The following is a 16821-nucleotide window of genomic DNA, read 5'->3' on the forward strand; positions in this document are numbered from 1 at the left end:
GACGTTGATAAAAAAACTCTTAGACTACTTAAAATATCTATTGTATTGTTACAAAAAATATCTTGAAAAATGGCTAACATTTACCAACGACACTTTCCACAAAATATAAATGTTTAAATGTGTAGTCCAATGTCAGGTTCTAGACAATCACAGGATTCGTCCACTTCGTCAGCATCAATTTCGTCGTCCTGGACTTCCACTATTATGGTCTTATACCAAGATAAAAAGTCATGTTTCTGCCAGTCATCACCATACATTTTCACAAGTAACGTCTCCACGTCCTTCTTCTTAGCTGCTTTCACTATATTGCTCAGTGGAAGTGACTCTACAGGAGTTGAGAACGACCTTGCAGAATGCCAGCCTTTTTTTTGAGGCTTGTTGTAGGTTTCAAAATCACTTTCAAACCTAAAATTCTGTGCCGATTTCACTTTGATAACAGTAAGTTCTTGTCCATTGCGGTTGACAGCTTTCTCTTTCCTCACAAAAATCCTCTTCTTTTCAGATATCATTTCAATGTTTTTAAATCGTGTAGCTAAACTTTTAGCATCAATCAATCCCCAATCCTCTCCAAGTTTCCGTACTTCTCCAACAAAACTATATACATTGTAGTACTCTTCCTTTGTTGCAATGGTAGGCTGCTTCCTGAGTAACTTTTCAACCCTTCCGAACACCCGATCAGCGGGGAGGAAGCTATGCCCGCGAACAGGGTATGTTAGAACAATCTCCTCTAAAGCATTTTGCACTGATCCTAAGTAATACACTAATGTGTGAACAACGGCATTGTTTTTGTTTTGACCGGCACACCCATCACAGAACAGATTCAGTCTTGTTACATTTGAAAAATTAGCGGAGTTCAAGAAATTTATAAGTGCAGATGAAACTTCGGTCGCACCCCTTCCTTCAAGTTCTTCAGTCCATACGTAAAATATGGGGTTTTGTGCGTTTGATGCTACAATGCAAAAAGAGTAAAAACTTAATTGTCTTTTGTAGAACGCGTCTTGAATAGGAGTTTTGGGAAGTGCTTGAATTTGCTGGAGATCAAAACAGAAAGTAACCTCATTTTCTTTGTTTTCCTTTAAGAGCCCATAAAAGCATTAGCTTTTAATCTGTGTATTCTTTTCTTCATCATAAATTGGTTGGCCACTACCAAGTCTTTCACAGCTTTAGCCTTCTCAATTTTCAGCTGAAGATCTATTTTATTGCATGTACTGCAAACGTCAGAAGCTGGTGATGAAAATCCGATATTTAATTCATTGAAAACTCTCCTAAACATAGATTTCTTAACTTTAAGATTATCAAGTACAGAATCATTGTATATTAGCCACAACTTCTTAATGTTTAAGTCTGCACCAAGATAAATCCTTTTCGATTTTTTTCGATTATAGTGGCTTTCTTTTCCTCTTAAATTTCTCAAAAAAAGGCGGACTGATTCCTTGTTCCCAGCAGATTTGTGACTCTTCCTATCGCCACCCCTCTGATCCTTTACAGCCTTTCCCTCTTTCACCTTTTTAGAAATATTAGTCAATCTTGTTCCCTTCACCATGGTAATATGCATGAAAAGTTTCCTACACACAGGTATAACTTTACCGGTTGATGAAAGTATAGAATATTGTACACTAAAACTTTTAGCCTTTGATTTTTCAGAGGTAGGCCTAGGCCTTCGCCGCTTTATGTTACGTTGATTTATCCAACTGGCAATGGTGTTATCTTGCGTGTTTTTGTCAGGTATTTTGTAGAGAATATTTCGAACAAAAATAGCATCTATAGGCCTAACTAATGCACATTTCATACCTTTGTTCATGTGTTTACATGGAACAAACACACGACATCCCACTGGAGTACTGTATCGCTTAAGCTTGGCTCTAGTTTTTTTATCCACAGTCTTTTTATTTTTACGAGATCCTTCATTGGCATCGCCCACTCTCACTAAGTTTTCTTCATCCATGGAAAATTTCAATTTTGTTTAATAAAAACTACTATAATAATATTAAAATTAAACCACAGTGCAATACAAACCCAATACTCGCTATCGACATAACCTAGAGGGAAAACACAGACAATGTGTTGACATGGTCAAATCACATGACCAAATCGGGGCACTCCTATTAGCTGAATGGACATGTGGTGGTATGATTGAAACCAACTGTGGACATGATTTCATTTGATTTGGGAACCTAATATTGTGTATTCATTTTAAACAGGACATGTTTTTTTTAACCGAAACCGAAAACACCATAGAATAGGATTCACTCTTTATATTATGAAACAGCTGCTAACTCATTTTTTGATTTTTATGGACATGATTGATTTTGATTGACACCTCCTCAAATATTCTTTGCGATTTTTTTTATCTTACTCTGTTTATTGATTTCGAATTTGACCCGAAATCATGGTTTTTATTAAATTTTTATATTTTTATTTTAAATTTTAATTTTCAGATGAATGTTATTAAACTTAACTTAACATAAATTACTTGACAGCTGTCAAAATGGCCGACAGTTAAAAAAGTGTTACCAACATAAAAAAAATACCCTGTCGTTTTCGACATTTTTCAATAATCGCCCTGTGCCTTGCTAATGCTGGGAACTATTGATGATTTTATTAAAGAATTCATGACATCTAAAATACTTTTTTTCTATCTCATCTAGGTATAAACTTTAAAGCATACCAATTTGGGACACCCTTTCCATGGTGCGTTCGAAAATTCTTTCAGTGCTACGAAGTTCTTCAACATTGTCCCCACATTAGTACGACCTCATCTCTTTTATTGATTAGACGGCATTCCTCATCTTTAATAATTTTGGTCCTTGGCTACTCTTCTAATTCCATTCACGAAGAAATTTTATCTTCACTTTGTCCATATTCATGAAAATTTTTCTTATTAAAAGAATTTACTCTAGTGTTTTGTTCCCTCCCTGTATATATATAGTCCTCGAAAATCTTAAAAATATCCCTGTTTCGTTAATTATCTTATTTTCATAGAAAACTGTGATATTAAGTTAACGTTGAAAATGCTTTACTGATACACAGTAATTAGTACCCAACTCATTATCTTCATATAATTTACGTGTTAATATGTTTAACGAACTAGTTATAGCTGGTGACATATCACAGTCAGGAGAGTTATTAAGTGCATTGAAAGGTAACTTTTTGCATTTAATATTTATACTTTTTGATTAGTCTTTTTAGTTTTTTTTTATTTAGTAGTGTTTTCTGAATTTAAAATGTCTTTAAGATTGTTTGGTAAATGCTACTTAATTCTGTGACGATTGAACTTTTCACTGATAATAACTAGCGTTCTTATTTCTTGAACGAATATTCATGAGAAAACTGGGTATGTCCAAGTAGTAAACAGTAAATAATTATCTGCTTTCGTCTGGATACCTCGGGTTGTTGCCATGGTCCAATCTTATTTTTATCTCCTGAAGCTTTGGTGGTGTGGATTTCCATTTATTGTTTTAGTTCTCGAATAGGTGCTTTATGAAATAGCTTTTTAGATCCATACTGTTGTCGTTTATAGCTTCTTTGGCATTTTTGTCTGCTGCTTCGTTACCTGCTATTCCAACATGTGATGGAACCCAGAGAAACGTGATGCTTATATCTTTAGTATACAGTTTATTTAGTTCTTCCTTTATTACCATGTATAATGGATGCTGCCTGTATATTTTCCTGATTATTTGTAGTGATGTCATAGAATCTGTCACGATTAATATTTTGTTTTTTTCTTTCTACTCACCTGGGGTAAATCCGTTTTTGTATTCGTATCTGACATAATAAAGGGGTAATATCAATTAAAACGTCACGCTTGCTTTGCGTGTTGACGAGTTTTTAGTCCGCCGCCCATTATGGGTACAGACGCTGTTGACAACCGCCCAATATGGGTCAGAGGCTATCGGTTTGATTTTATACCATCCCTAAAATCCAGGGATGCCACTTCCGCCATCCACGTCGTACCGAAGATCTTCTTTGCCGTGCCTACCGTTGTGGTCTTCACCTGTATCCCTAGGTAGGGGTCCGTGTTATACCCCACAGAACTGGGTCCCGATCTGGACATGGACGCGCCAGATTGGAGTTACCCACGTGAGCGATAGAGAAGGTGGCTCTGTGCTCCGTGAGCCGGGTTAATGGACATGTATGATTCCATGACCAAAGGATTGTTGAAGACATTATCGAACATATTACAAGGCAAAAATGGAGATGGGCAGGACATGTTGCAAGAATGAAAGACGACAGTTGGACAAAAAAATTGCTTGAGTGGAGACCACGGGCTGACAAGCGAAGCCGAGGAAGACCCCCAACGCGATGGACCGACGACCTCAAAAGAATCGTGACCAATTGGATAGCAGAGGCGCAGAACAGAAGCAGATGGAAAAGTTTAGAGGAGGCCTATGTTCAACAATGGACAACTCAGGGCTGATTGATGATGATGATTAATATTTTGTTGCATTTGCGTGTAATATCGCTTGGTAAATTGCATAGAGTTCTCCCGTTAATATATTTTTGCAGTATCTGGAATTCTGTCTTTGAAGATCTCTGTGCTGTTAATTATTGCCACTCCGACTCCATTTTCAGTTATAGACGCGTCTGTATAGTATACTCTGTAATCGGAATAGGAGTTAATTAGATCTCTGAAGAGTTGTATGATAAGATTAGGTTTCGTGCTATTTTTTTTTAATCCTAATAGACTGCAACTTACTGTTGGAATTTTTTTAATCTAAGGTGAAGATGAAGATATATTTTTGTATTAATACACTTCGCGTAACGAAAAAGAGGCCACCTAAAATTTTTGCCATTTTTTAATATTTACGAATTATACCACAAAGTGATTATCATTAGATGTTTGTGTAATGTTTAGGAATATGTTAATGTGAATAAATAAAAAAATGTCAAAAAATAACTTCTTCCAAAATAATAATTTTATTGAAAAATAAAAAAAAAACATTGTACATTTTTTCTGTTTTCTTTATAAAATTACAATTAAGTTGTGATTATTATTACTGTGTATTACCACCTCTATTGTGAATTACACTCCTTATTCGATTTGGCATTGAATTGCTGAAATTCTGGATGTCGTTTTGAGGAAAAGTTTCCCATTCTTCCATGAGCGCCAACCGAAGCTGCTCACGATTTATTGGAACAGGTATTTTGTTTCTTACCCTTTGTTTGAGTTGGTCCCAAACATGTTCAATCGGGTTCAAATCTGGACTTTGAGCCGGCCAGTTCTCTTGCATAAAAATAAAGTTTTCGCCGACAAACCCAGCAAAGGCATTACATTCTCGTCTAGAATTTCGGTGTGCATATAACGCTCCTTTATCAATAAATACGAGATCAGTACGGCCCTCGAATGAAATGCCTGCCCAAAACATTACCGAACCTTCTCTAAAAGCAACACGTACTCGTCGAACACAAGCAGCATATCGTTCCCCACGTTTTCTGTATGTTTTGATGCGACCATCTGAGCCATAAAGAACCATCCTGTACTCATCACTAAACAAATCATTTTTCCAATCTTCTATCGCCCAATGCTCGAGGTCTCTAGCAAACTGTAGTCGGCGTTGTCGATGTGCTGCTGTTAACAAAGGTCCTGTTGCTGGACAAAATCGATTTTGCAAAGACCGTTGTAAAGAACGGTCTTCTCTGGCCGTCGTGATTCTTCTCGGGCCTGATCCTGGTCGTCGTTCGTGAGATCCAGTCTCTACAAATCGTTGGTAAATTTTTTGGACCATACAACGACTGACTCCAAGCTGTCTGGCCACTTCTCTTTGATTCATTCCATTACCATTCAAAGTAACAATTTGAACAGATCTAGCAAATTTGCTCATGTAGCATGTACTCATTTTCTATTATTTTATGGATATCAATAGGCAGTTGATCTGACCCCTAGCTTTTTCCGTTTCTGGTGTTCTTTAGTGCATACAATATTTCTTCCTTTTTAATTTCTATCCTTGTTTCTCTGTCCTCAAAAGATATGTCTTGTAGGTTTCCTCTTTCGTTATTGAAGAGCTCTTCTATATATTCTTTCCATCGTTTTAGCGTTTCGTCAGTCGTTATCATAGTATTTCCATTTTTATCGAAAAGAGTTGTGTTGTGGTTTCTTTTTTGCAGCCTTGCCATGTCTTTAACCTTTTTATGTAGGTTAAATAGGTCGTATTTGTTCTGAAAATCTTCTATCTCTTTACATTTTTCTTAAAATAAGTTTGTTTTGCCTCTCTTATCATTTTTCTGATTTCATTGTTAATGATTTTGTAATTGTGACCTGCTTTGTTTTTGGCTTGTCTTCTTTGGTCCATCCTAATATCTCCATTTTAATATCTTTTGAATGGAACGAGGAGGCAGTTTTTTAATGTTTCCCATTGTTGGTTTATCTCGTAGGTGTTAATATCTAATTTATCAAAGTTTTCGTATATTTTCTGTTGAGGTTTGTTTTTTATATCAGCCTCTTTCAGTTTTCTAACATCAACTTTGGAGTTCTTTGGGATTTTCTAATACGTTTAAGCTTAAGCGTGACATTAGCGATTAGTGAATTATGGTCTGATGTGACATCTGCTCCTGGATATGTTTTAACTGATTTGATGGTGTTACGATATCTCTCTTTAATCATTATATAATCGATTTGGTTTCTTACCACTTTTTTCGTTTTATCTGGTGGTGAGCGCCATGTATATAACCTCTTGTAGGTAATTTAAAGAACGTGTTCGTAATTATTAGAGTTAGTTCTTGGCAGAAATGTATTGGACGATCTCCTTTATCGTTACGTTCCCCTAGTCCTTGATCTCCGATTATTGTTAAAGCTCCTCCCTTGCCGTCTTTTGCATTGAAATCATCCATAACTACCGTGATTTCCCTGTTCTTTGTCATTTTCAGTGCATCTTTAATTTGATGGTAGAATGTTTCTACTTCATCTTTCTGTTGCATCCATATACTTAGATCAAATTTAGTTTTGTGTGTAATGTCCTTATTTATAGTATCATCACTCTTTTTGAGATTGCGACAAAACCCTCTATTGACTTGTTATACATTTTATCAGGTTGATACATGCTTTTGACGTTCCACCTACCTATTTTTGCTTTTGAGAATTTTGCTTTGTCTTGTTTCGATGTTTGGCAAGGGTTTCGCCGGTTAACGACCTGAGAGTCCTTGTCTGTTCCTCCCCTACTGAACCTTGGACTCCGATTCCCATGATCAGTTTCTTTTTTTCTTTTAGTACTCATTGCCATGATGATTGTACTACCAATGCAGTTGCCCGGGGTGTGGCACGTGGAGCCGTAAGTGAGAGTTAGTTGTCTTATGAGGACCAGTTTACCTGCAAATTACAGCCTTACATGTTAATACATGTTAAATATGAATTCGATGTGGAAGATATACATTGGTTACTTATTTCGTTTGAATGAATTTAATAAAAACAATAAGTTCTCCCTTGTATGGAATTGACCTTCGGTATCCCGCGTGACAGGAGGGATACTGTCCATTCTACTAGCGATAAATATTCTAAGAATTGATATCAGCAACGTAATAATAGATTTGAATGTCTTGAAAAATTCCTTTAAGATCAAGATTAAGTTTTCTCGTAAACTTTACGATATTTTAATGGTTATTTGGGGGGTGAGACAAATCAAAAAATCAAATATCATTAAAATCGGTACAGCCATTCTTGAGTTATAAATGGTCTAACTAACACGATATATGACTTTGTTAACATATGACAACATAACTTATTTTGTTTTTTGTTTTAGTTCAAAAGACGATGAGATTGACAGCAATTGCGTAGTAAGAGCTAGAGGATTACCGTGGCAAAGTAGTGATCAAGATATAGCAAATTTCTTTAGAGGATTAAATGTCGCAAAGTAAGTTTTTATTAGTCTAAATTTAAATATAAATGCAATGCATTTTTGAACATGTACTTTTGTTTGCTTAATGGACATTTTTTAGAACTTTCTCTGTAAGGTTATCTTTTTCTGTATTTATTTAAACAAAATCTCAGTCATTATATATGCTATAGAGCTATATAATAATATTTTTCTTTTTGTTTATCGTGTTGAAACTTTTATGTATCATAGATATCAACGCCTTCATATATATTATGAAAACCAGGTTTTATGTCTGTAATAAAAAATTTAATAATTATAATCTCCAAGTACATTCTTCATTTTCATTTGATTTTTATTTAGTGGAGTGTGGTGTTTTATTATTTTTTTTACAATAGTTGAAGTTCAAGTTTTTGATACAAATCTACAGGTAGCTATAACAATTTTACAATTTACTCCAATTCTTGAGTATATCTTTCTACTTTCTATATCTTTGTCTTCTTAGATTGTGTTAATCGTTTTTGTTTAATGTGTATTAGACCAGAGCAGAGATTTTTTGGGTTGGATGTGAGCGATGACATTTCGATTTTTGCAGAATCAGCATAGACAAAATAACTGGTGTCTAAAATAAAACCTTTTGCTGGACCGGCATATATATATATATATATATATATATATATATATATATATATATATATATATATATATACAGATTGAACCAATTTAAAACGGAACATACAATTTAATATATGTCTGTTTGAACTGTATTTGAAATAGTGGGCCAATATAAAACTTGGACAAAAATAAATCCATACCCGGTGATAGACATTGTATAAAATATCGTTCAACTATCTGTCTCCTTTAAAGGAAAGAGGAGCTTGCCTAATAGTCGGAGAGATAGAGCCGAAATTTTGAACTGATCAGTAATATGACATTTCTCTATTGGAATATATTCATTGTAACTGGGTTAAGACTTTGCCTTACAGGCGGACGCCCCTCGTGGTACAGGGGGTGGCTATACAGGGATGAAGTTGTCATTTTTTTTGGAAAAATTAACGATCGATAATATGGCTGAACATTTGCCCAGAGTAAGATCTTGGTATAACTAGACGAAATCCCAAAGGGCGGACGCGAGAGTGGATACATAAGGGATGGAGGACAGGGGTGAAGTTGCAATTTTTTGGGGAAAAATTAACGATAAGTAATATGTCCGCCATTTTCATGGCTTATTATTTAGCCCCTAAAAACTCTAAATCCAAAAGGGCGGACAGCTGGGTTGGTACAGAGAGTCATAAAACGGGGTCAAATGTACCACTTACCTGTGCATTTTAGGTCTCGGTAACAATTTTCAAACTGATTTTATTATGATATTTTTATACCGATTGATTTGGAAATTTGTATGCTCACTTCTGTTACTATTCTGAAAAGCGTCAAGTAGAGTTTTCCTCAAATATTTTCAAAAAAAATTCCATAAATGAAAATTTTCGTAATTTTTTGAGGTAAAATCTAATTTGTAAAATACTTTCGATTTTCTGTCAGTTATACCATGATTTTTTTCCAAAAAATTTTCAAACGTTTTTTCCGATAAGAAAAAAAATTTTAGAAAAACTTCATTTTTCTCACTCTCATTGATGTTATCACATTCATCATCTTCGTCACTTTCACTTTCTGACTTGTTCTTTCAGACATTATCTGCTTCATTTTCAATCACTACTTCTCGAACTGATTCTGGCATCTGAGGTCCACTAAACCATTTGAATTTATATGTTTCATCTTCAAACTCCCAACCATGTTCTTCAACAATCAATTCTGTTGGTACTTTTTTATGAGCATTTGTCCAAATATTTGAAATATAATGGGCTCGCAGTAGATGTTGGTGTAATTCATCTTGACATGGTGGTAAGCTTGAAGCATCGAAATTTTTTAGTTTTTTTTTTTTTAAAAGACTCGTTCACATCATGCAACTTGTACTGCCGGTTAAATAGTGAAAATCTGACATCGTTTACTTTTCTTTTTGGAATTGTTCTCGTCAGTCCTGTTCCATATAAGTGACATATGAAACTTTCTAAGGTTTCAAAAACTTCATTACAATCGAAGTCAGTTTCACCAAGTTGGATAAAAGCATCTTGATACCTATTATATTTTTGCAAGATATTAAATGGCCTTTTTTAAGCTTTTCTGAAAAAACTGGGGTTGTAGTCGCAACCGGTTGTTGCATGATATCCAGCTAAAGATTTACATAATATAGCTCCAAATACTTCATATATTTTGCATATACTCGTATTAATCTAGTATTTTTTTGAGCCAGTACCAGTTTCCATCCATATTTTGATTCACTATTTAAGTGGTGCATGTTACTTAACATTATCACAAGAATATCTGTATCAGAACATTTTATTACAATATCACATTTTTGTTCAATTTGACAGATATGGTAAATAATTTTAGTGTCTGCCTCTTCATGAGCTGGGCAACTAAACAGTGGAATCATTTTAAAACTACAAAATATTCTATAAAAGATTTAGACGATGACGTAGAGTTTTATCAAATGTTTTAGAAAAGTTTTTCTAAATTTTTTTTTCTTATCGGAAAAATTGTTTGAAAATTTTTGGGAAAAAATTATGGTATAACTTACAGAAAATCGAAAGGATTCTACAAATTAGATTTGACCTCAAAAAATTACGAAAATTTTCATTTACGGAAATTTTTTTGAAAAATTTTGAGGAAAACTCTACTTGACGCTTTTCAGAATAGTAATAGAAGTGAGCATACAAATTTTCAAATCAATCGGTATAAAAATATCATAATAAAATCAGTTTGAAAATTCTCTCTGTACCAACCCAACTGTCCGTCCTTTTGGATTTAAAGTTTTTAGGGGCTAAATAATGAGCCATGGCGGACATATTACTTATCGTTAATTTTTCCCCAAAAAATTGCAACTTCACCCCTGTCCGCCACCACTTATGTATCCACTCTCGCGTGTGCCCTTTGGGATTTCGTCTAGTTATACCAAGATCTTACTCTGGGCAAATTTTCAGCCATATTATCGATCGTTAATTTTTCCGAAAAAAATGACAACTTCATCCCTGTATAGCCACCCCCTGTACCACGAGGGGCGTCCGCCTGTAAGGCAAAGTCTTAACCCAGTTACAATGAATATATTCCAATAGAGAAATGTCATATTACTGATCAGTTCAAAATTTCGGCTCTATCTCTTGGACTATAAGGAAGCGATAAGTGGTTTGACAGCATAATAACTGCTTGTTTAGTCTAGTTTTTTCAGTGATTCTAGGCAACTTATTTGGGTGGAGTTTTGACTTGTTCTTGAATGAGTTCCGAATCCAGCAGCCCGCTGAAGTATTGGATTTTTATAATATAATTATTTGACAACCTTTTGTTGGCCAACTACCTAGAGCGGAGTTGAGCCGAAATACATTGATTTCGTATGTTCCGTTTTAAATTCGTTCAATCTGTATATATGTATATATTAACTATAATATTAACTAATAAAATGGATGTTTTACTTAAACACATCGTTCCACAACGCAAGCAAACAAGCAAATTAAATTAAACCAGCTTGTGAGACTTGTACACCCCTTAAGAATGACACTCGGGTGTTACAATTTATTGGGGCGAGGAAGATTACCTCTTGTACCCAGGAGTCACTCCACCGCGCCCCAATGCTTCAGACCATCCCTTTCCCCCTAAAGCACTCTGATGCGCGAAAGGGGCACAACTATAATCAAAGTGCTTGTCGTGTGGAAGTCCTGGGTACAAGAACTCCAACACGATATCATCTTTCGTTCTTTTCCTGCTATCTCTGGTGACTTATCATCGAATCTGAAATTGCTTGCACTGGCTCCAAGTCTCCTCTCCGGGCTCGCACAGTTCGCCGACATCTTATTATCTCTGGCAGTATCGGGTTTGGGTGGTTCTCTAGCTCAGCAAACTTTGTTCTGGCTTTTTCTTCCATCGTGTCTGTCACCCTTTCTTGTTTTAGTTCTCTGAACAGGAAACGTTTAGACACGTATCGGGGTATAATTACCGCTTCTCTGAGGCTGTTATTACATGCTGCTTGTATCTTCTTTTTGTTTGTTTTACATATGTGTCCCCATGCGAGAGATAAATATGTTATTGTTGAAAGTATGATGCTGTTAATCAGCCTTGTTTTCGTTTTTAGTCTTAAATTTGCTTTTTCAACCTATGAGTCCTCTTATGACTGCTCTGGCTGTGGTTGCTTTTTGGATGGTTTGATCCAAATGTTGCGTGAAGGTTAGACCTTGATCCATTGTGACTCCTAGGTATTTTTCTTTTCTTTGCCACTCGACGGGATTGTTTTGTACTGTAAGCTGTTTGTCTGTTTGCCTCTTTTTATTGATTAAAAAGGTTGGATTTATTAGACATTAAAAAGATTAACATTACCACCATCTTATTAAACAATTAGGGTTAATTTTGTTTATCTATGGAACAAAATACTACATTGGGTACATAGTTTATTTGTTTTGATTATCATATTTATAGGAGAGTTTTTTGTCTTTGTTCGTCCCATTCCCATCTCAAGATATATTTTTAAATACTAAATATGTAATTTATTTTAGGGGCGGTGTAGCTTTGTGTTTGTCAGCACAAGGACGACGAAACGGTGAAGCTTTAGTGAGATTTGTTAGCCAAGAACATAGAGATATGGCGTTAAAGAGACATAAGCACCACATTGGTACTCGATGGATAGAAGTATATAGAGCTACTGGGACTGATTTTCTCGCTGTTGCAGGTGGATCTAGCTGTGAAGCGCAGGCGTTCCTTTCGAAGGGGGCTGCTGTCATCATTCGGATGAGAGGATTGCCATATGATTGTACGGCAAAACAAGTAGTAAGTAGTGTTTCATTTTTTATAACAGAGCTCTGATTTATAGGCAGAAAAATTGAAGAAAGTGGCGCTTATTAATTCAAAGATTTTTATTAAAAAATCCAGAAATGATAACATATAAGCAACATATTGTCGCTGGCCTGAACCCTCGGGAATGAGGGAAGGTGGCCCAGTCGCACTATCCATAGCTGAAATGGACCGGAGCAGATAAGGGTCACGGTCCGTGGACATATAGGCCGTATATGCCCACAAAGCTAGAGGGAAATACCTTTTTAAAGAAATGCAAATAAATGTTTACTAAAACTAAGAATCTGCAAATAAAGTGTTAATTAGTCTTAGAAGGAAGAATCTGTAAGAGAAAGTTATTAGTTATCACACCTAAGACTAATTAATGCAAAAAAGTAAAAATGAAAAAAAGTGAAAATTTTTTTAAGTCCTAAAAATTTCGATAAAAGGTGAAATTTTTACTAAGTCGATTTTGTCCAAAATGTGATAGAAGTGTTTGTCGTGGTGACTTCGGGACGAATCAACAAACACATGTAACGAAATATCAACACAAGGCAAGTTATTGGAAATTTTCGACTATCGAAAATTTCCCAAGTCGATGAGACCTAAAGTTTATTTTAGATCCGAAAATATTTTAAAGTCCCTAAAGAGAAGAAATAATTTGTCAGAAATTATCCTATTAAGTCGCTGAAAGAAATATAAAAATATTATAAAATTCTTCTAAGTTAAAATACCCTGAAAATAAAAGAAAAATATGAAATCGTCAAAGTCAAAAATACGATTTAATTCGAAATAAAATATTTCACGAGAAATATCCTAAGTCGAAAAAGCTGAAATAAATAAAATTTAAATATAATTTAGACTAAGTCTCGCTAGAGAATTTAGAAAAATCCTGAAATAAAAGGATAGCGGTTAGGTGCAATAAAAAGCAGAGGTTCTGGGAACTAAATCAACCAGAAGGTCTCTAGTGCCAAGAAGGCTGGTTCTGCGGAGCCCTGTCCAGACCAGAACGAACTTTTGGCCGTTGTGCACCTATATTTATACGAAATTAATTAGGTCAACTGCTCTATGGCGCTTTGCCATTCGAGCTTGCACAACAGCCAATACTCAATTTCGGGCAATACCATTGGCTGCAATTATGGTTGCAATTTGACCAATCGTAAAGCAGGAATTGAGCTATTGGCGACAACATATACAATAGAGGCAAATAACTTATTAAGAATTATTAAGGATTATGCAAATCTCAGGATACTATGAACCATTTCAAAATAAACTGACCTAAGAATATCTCGATTCACAGAAGTAGACAATCTGCGCATGGCAAAATCTGTGAGGTGAGCTTCTTACACAATTCTTTAATATGGTGTGACCAGTTCAACCTTGTATCCATAGTAACACTTAGTAACTTTATTGGTTCAGATGGTTTAACCCATCTATCGGAAGTACTATTATAAGTACTATTGTCTGGGTTGTCTGCTCGTTTAACTTAAGTTTGTTACAGTTAAACCAGGATTTAGATTTTTCTAATATTTTCTGACTGCAATCAGTTTTACCTCTTCATAATAAGGCTGTGTCATCTGCAAAAAGAACACATTTGGTGTTTTCCAACGTACTTAAATGCAACAATCTGTGTTCTTCTTGTAAGATATGATTTTAAAAGGTCGTGTATGGTACCCCTTATTCCATAGTACTCCAATCTCCAATTTTATCAATAGTGTTTGAATATCCACACAATCAAAAGCTTTTGTAAGGTCACACATTGATCCATCCTTTATCCAAAGTTTATCCTTTGTAAATTATCAAGAGTTTAACCAGTGTTCCGAAACATAAAAAATGTCATACTTATTATCTTAAAAATATGCATTTATTTCATATTTATATAAAATATTATAAAATAGAATCGCAACTAAAAATTTTCTTATATTACATATGTTTTGATGGGGCCCGGCCCCTCTGGCCTCTAAGGACGCTACGCCATTGATACAAAGTAAATTAACATAATGTTAACTTAACACAAATCTATTTAGACAACGTAACATTTGACACGTCACTGGCAAAATAACAAATCGGAAAACAATATTTTCAAATAGTTTTATTAAATGTCCATTACACAATTATTCAGAAAATGTGTGCTTTTCTAATTTTAAATTTCGTCTAGTTTATTAGAACTGATAAAACATTCAATTGCGCAAGTAGTTATTGTTAATGGCGTAATGAAACGTAGCAGTTAATAATTGAAGTTGATTAAACCCTTCCATCCGATAAATTTTTGAGTTTTCACGCAAATTTTAGACTAACACTAACAACGCTCCAATAAATTATACAATCAGAGCTATGAAAATTGTTATATTAACCGGAAAATTACGACACAAACACAATTATATACGTTTCTGATTATGGCTTATACAGATACAGCAATTTTACTGAAAAATACAAATTTTGATAATCAAAACATAGTTTTTTTAAAAACTTATTTACTAACGTTTTTTTTTTCAGTTGGACTTTTTCGCCAGTGGCGAAAACTCGTGTACGGTTTTGGATGGCGTGGATGGAGTTCTTTTCGTAAGAAAACCTGATGGACGAGCGACTGGAGATGCGTTCGTACTATTCGCAACCGAATCGGATTCCCCCAAAGCTATCTCCAAACATAGGGAATGCATAGGTTCTCGATATATAGAATTATTTAGGTCCACAACTGCTGAAGTGCAACAGGTAATTTTGTTTTTGTACAATTACAATAAATTTGTACATTACAAATAAAAATAGGAATGTTTTGTGTACTCGTGTTATCAGATGTTTATTAACTCGGTGTTATAGCACCAGCTAATGACTAATTTATTAAATTATAATATATACATATCGGAGGGGGCTTTTAGTTCGGTTTTATTTTTAATACAATTTAGATGTTTTTTAATATAAATAATCTCTAATATATGTTTTTTATTACAATTCATTTTTTATGAAATCGAAAGGTTACTTTATACATCAATGGAGAAATGTTAAATCACCTATCTTCTGCGGAAGATGTTGTATTGATTTTAGCTAATATTCAGTAAGCACAGTGTATGTAGAAACATTGGAAAAATCATCAAAAAAAGTCAGTTTGAAAACAAATATTTCAAAAACTTCGTGACTAATCTCTCTCTTGTCGTTTCTCCATTACTGAGGATCGTAATTTCCTCCAATATTCCTAACAATTTTTCTCCATTGATCTCTGTCTTCAGCTGCTCTGAGAGCTTCGCTGAATGAGTTTCCAGCTGAATTCTTAAGTTGGTTGGACCATCTATAACGTTGACGCATCTATAACTCCCTCACTTTTCACGAGAGCTTTATTTCAGCTTCATTTTCACATGCCGGAAGGCAACTTCACACTGCTCTATAACGCGGGGTGGAGAGATATAACTGCGGGCGGAAGCCGGTCGCAGATACATTAACACGAGAACTGAGCACACTAGTTGGTAAAATAACTACGTTTTACAGTTTTACAACAAATAGAGTTAGGCAAGGTGATGACTTATAAACAACACTTTTTAATCTAAGTTTGGAAGCTATTATGAGAAAACTAGATATTAACAGCTGTATTACAACCAGGTTCATTCAAATAGGCGCATATGCGGATGATGTTGCCATAATTAGCCACAATAGAAGGGTATTAACTGAAACAGCTATAGATTTGAAACGTGAAGCCGCTGCATTTGGTCTAAGTATAAATGAAAGGTAATACACAAAGAAGAATCGACATGAGAATCTTAAGGTACACAACCATACCTACGAATATTTCTCCACCTTTCTCTATCTAGGCTCAATAATAAATGACAGCAACAACATTAGCCAAGAAATACAAGCACGGATTCTGAGCGGTAATAAGTGCTTTTATGCATACAAAGACTTAATGAAAAGCAAGTTACTGAATCGTGAGTCCAAGCTTAGAATCTACAAAGCAGTAATTAGACCAGTGGTTACATGTGGATGTGAAACGTGGATTATTTCAACCACTGATGAAAACCAATTGAGAATATTTGATCTCAAAATATCGAGTAAGATATTTGGACCAACCCGTTGTAGCGATGGTTCGTGGAGAATAAAAATGAGCTTCTTTTTCTTCCTATGCCGTCCCCATTAACGGAGGTTGGCGACCACATTT

At 34.9% G+C, this 16821-nt stretch overlaps 1 protein-coding gene across 3 annotated transcripts in view; it reads left to right on the forward strand.

Moving 5' to 3' along the window:
• Positions 1-16821, forward strand: part of fus (epithelial splicing regulatory protein fusilli) — a 273674-nt gene that overhangs the window by 153663 nt on the left and 103190 nt on the right. For 2 of the 3 annotated variants that reach the window (XM_072533109.1, XM_072533110.1), the window contains exons 6-8: positions 7734-7844; positions 12404-12674; positions 15174-15389. In XM_072533109.1, the coding sequence (XP_072389210.1) occupies positions 7734-7844; positions 12404-12674; positions 15174-15389 (598 nt within the window). The remainder of the gene's footprint in view (positions 1-7733; positions 7845-12403; positions 12675-15173; positions 15390-16821) is intronic. The other variant, XM_072533111.1, reaches the window with a different exon arrangement.

The sequence above is a fragment of the Diabrotica undecimpunctata genome, chromosome 5 (assembly GCF_040954645.1).
Source record: "Diabrotica undecimpunctata isolate CICGRU chromosome 5, icDiaUnde3, whole genome shotgun sequence".
NCBI classification, from domain to species: Eukaryota; Metazoa; Arthropoda; class Insecta; order Coleoptera; family Chrysomelidae; genus Diabrotica; species Diabrotica undecimpunctata.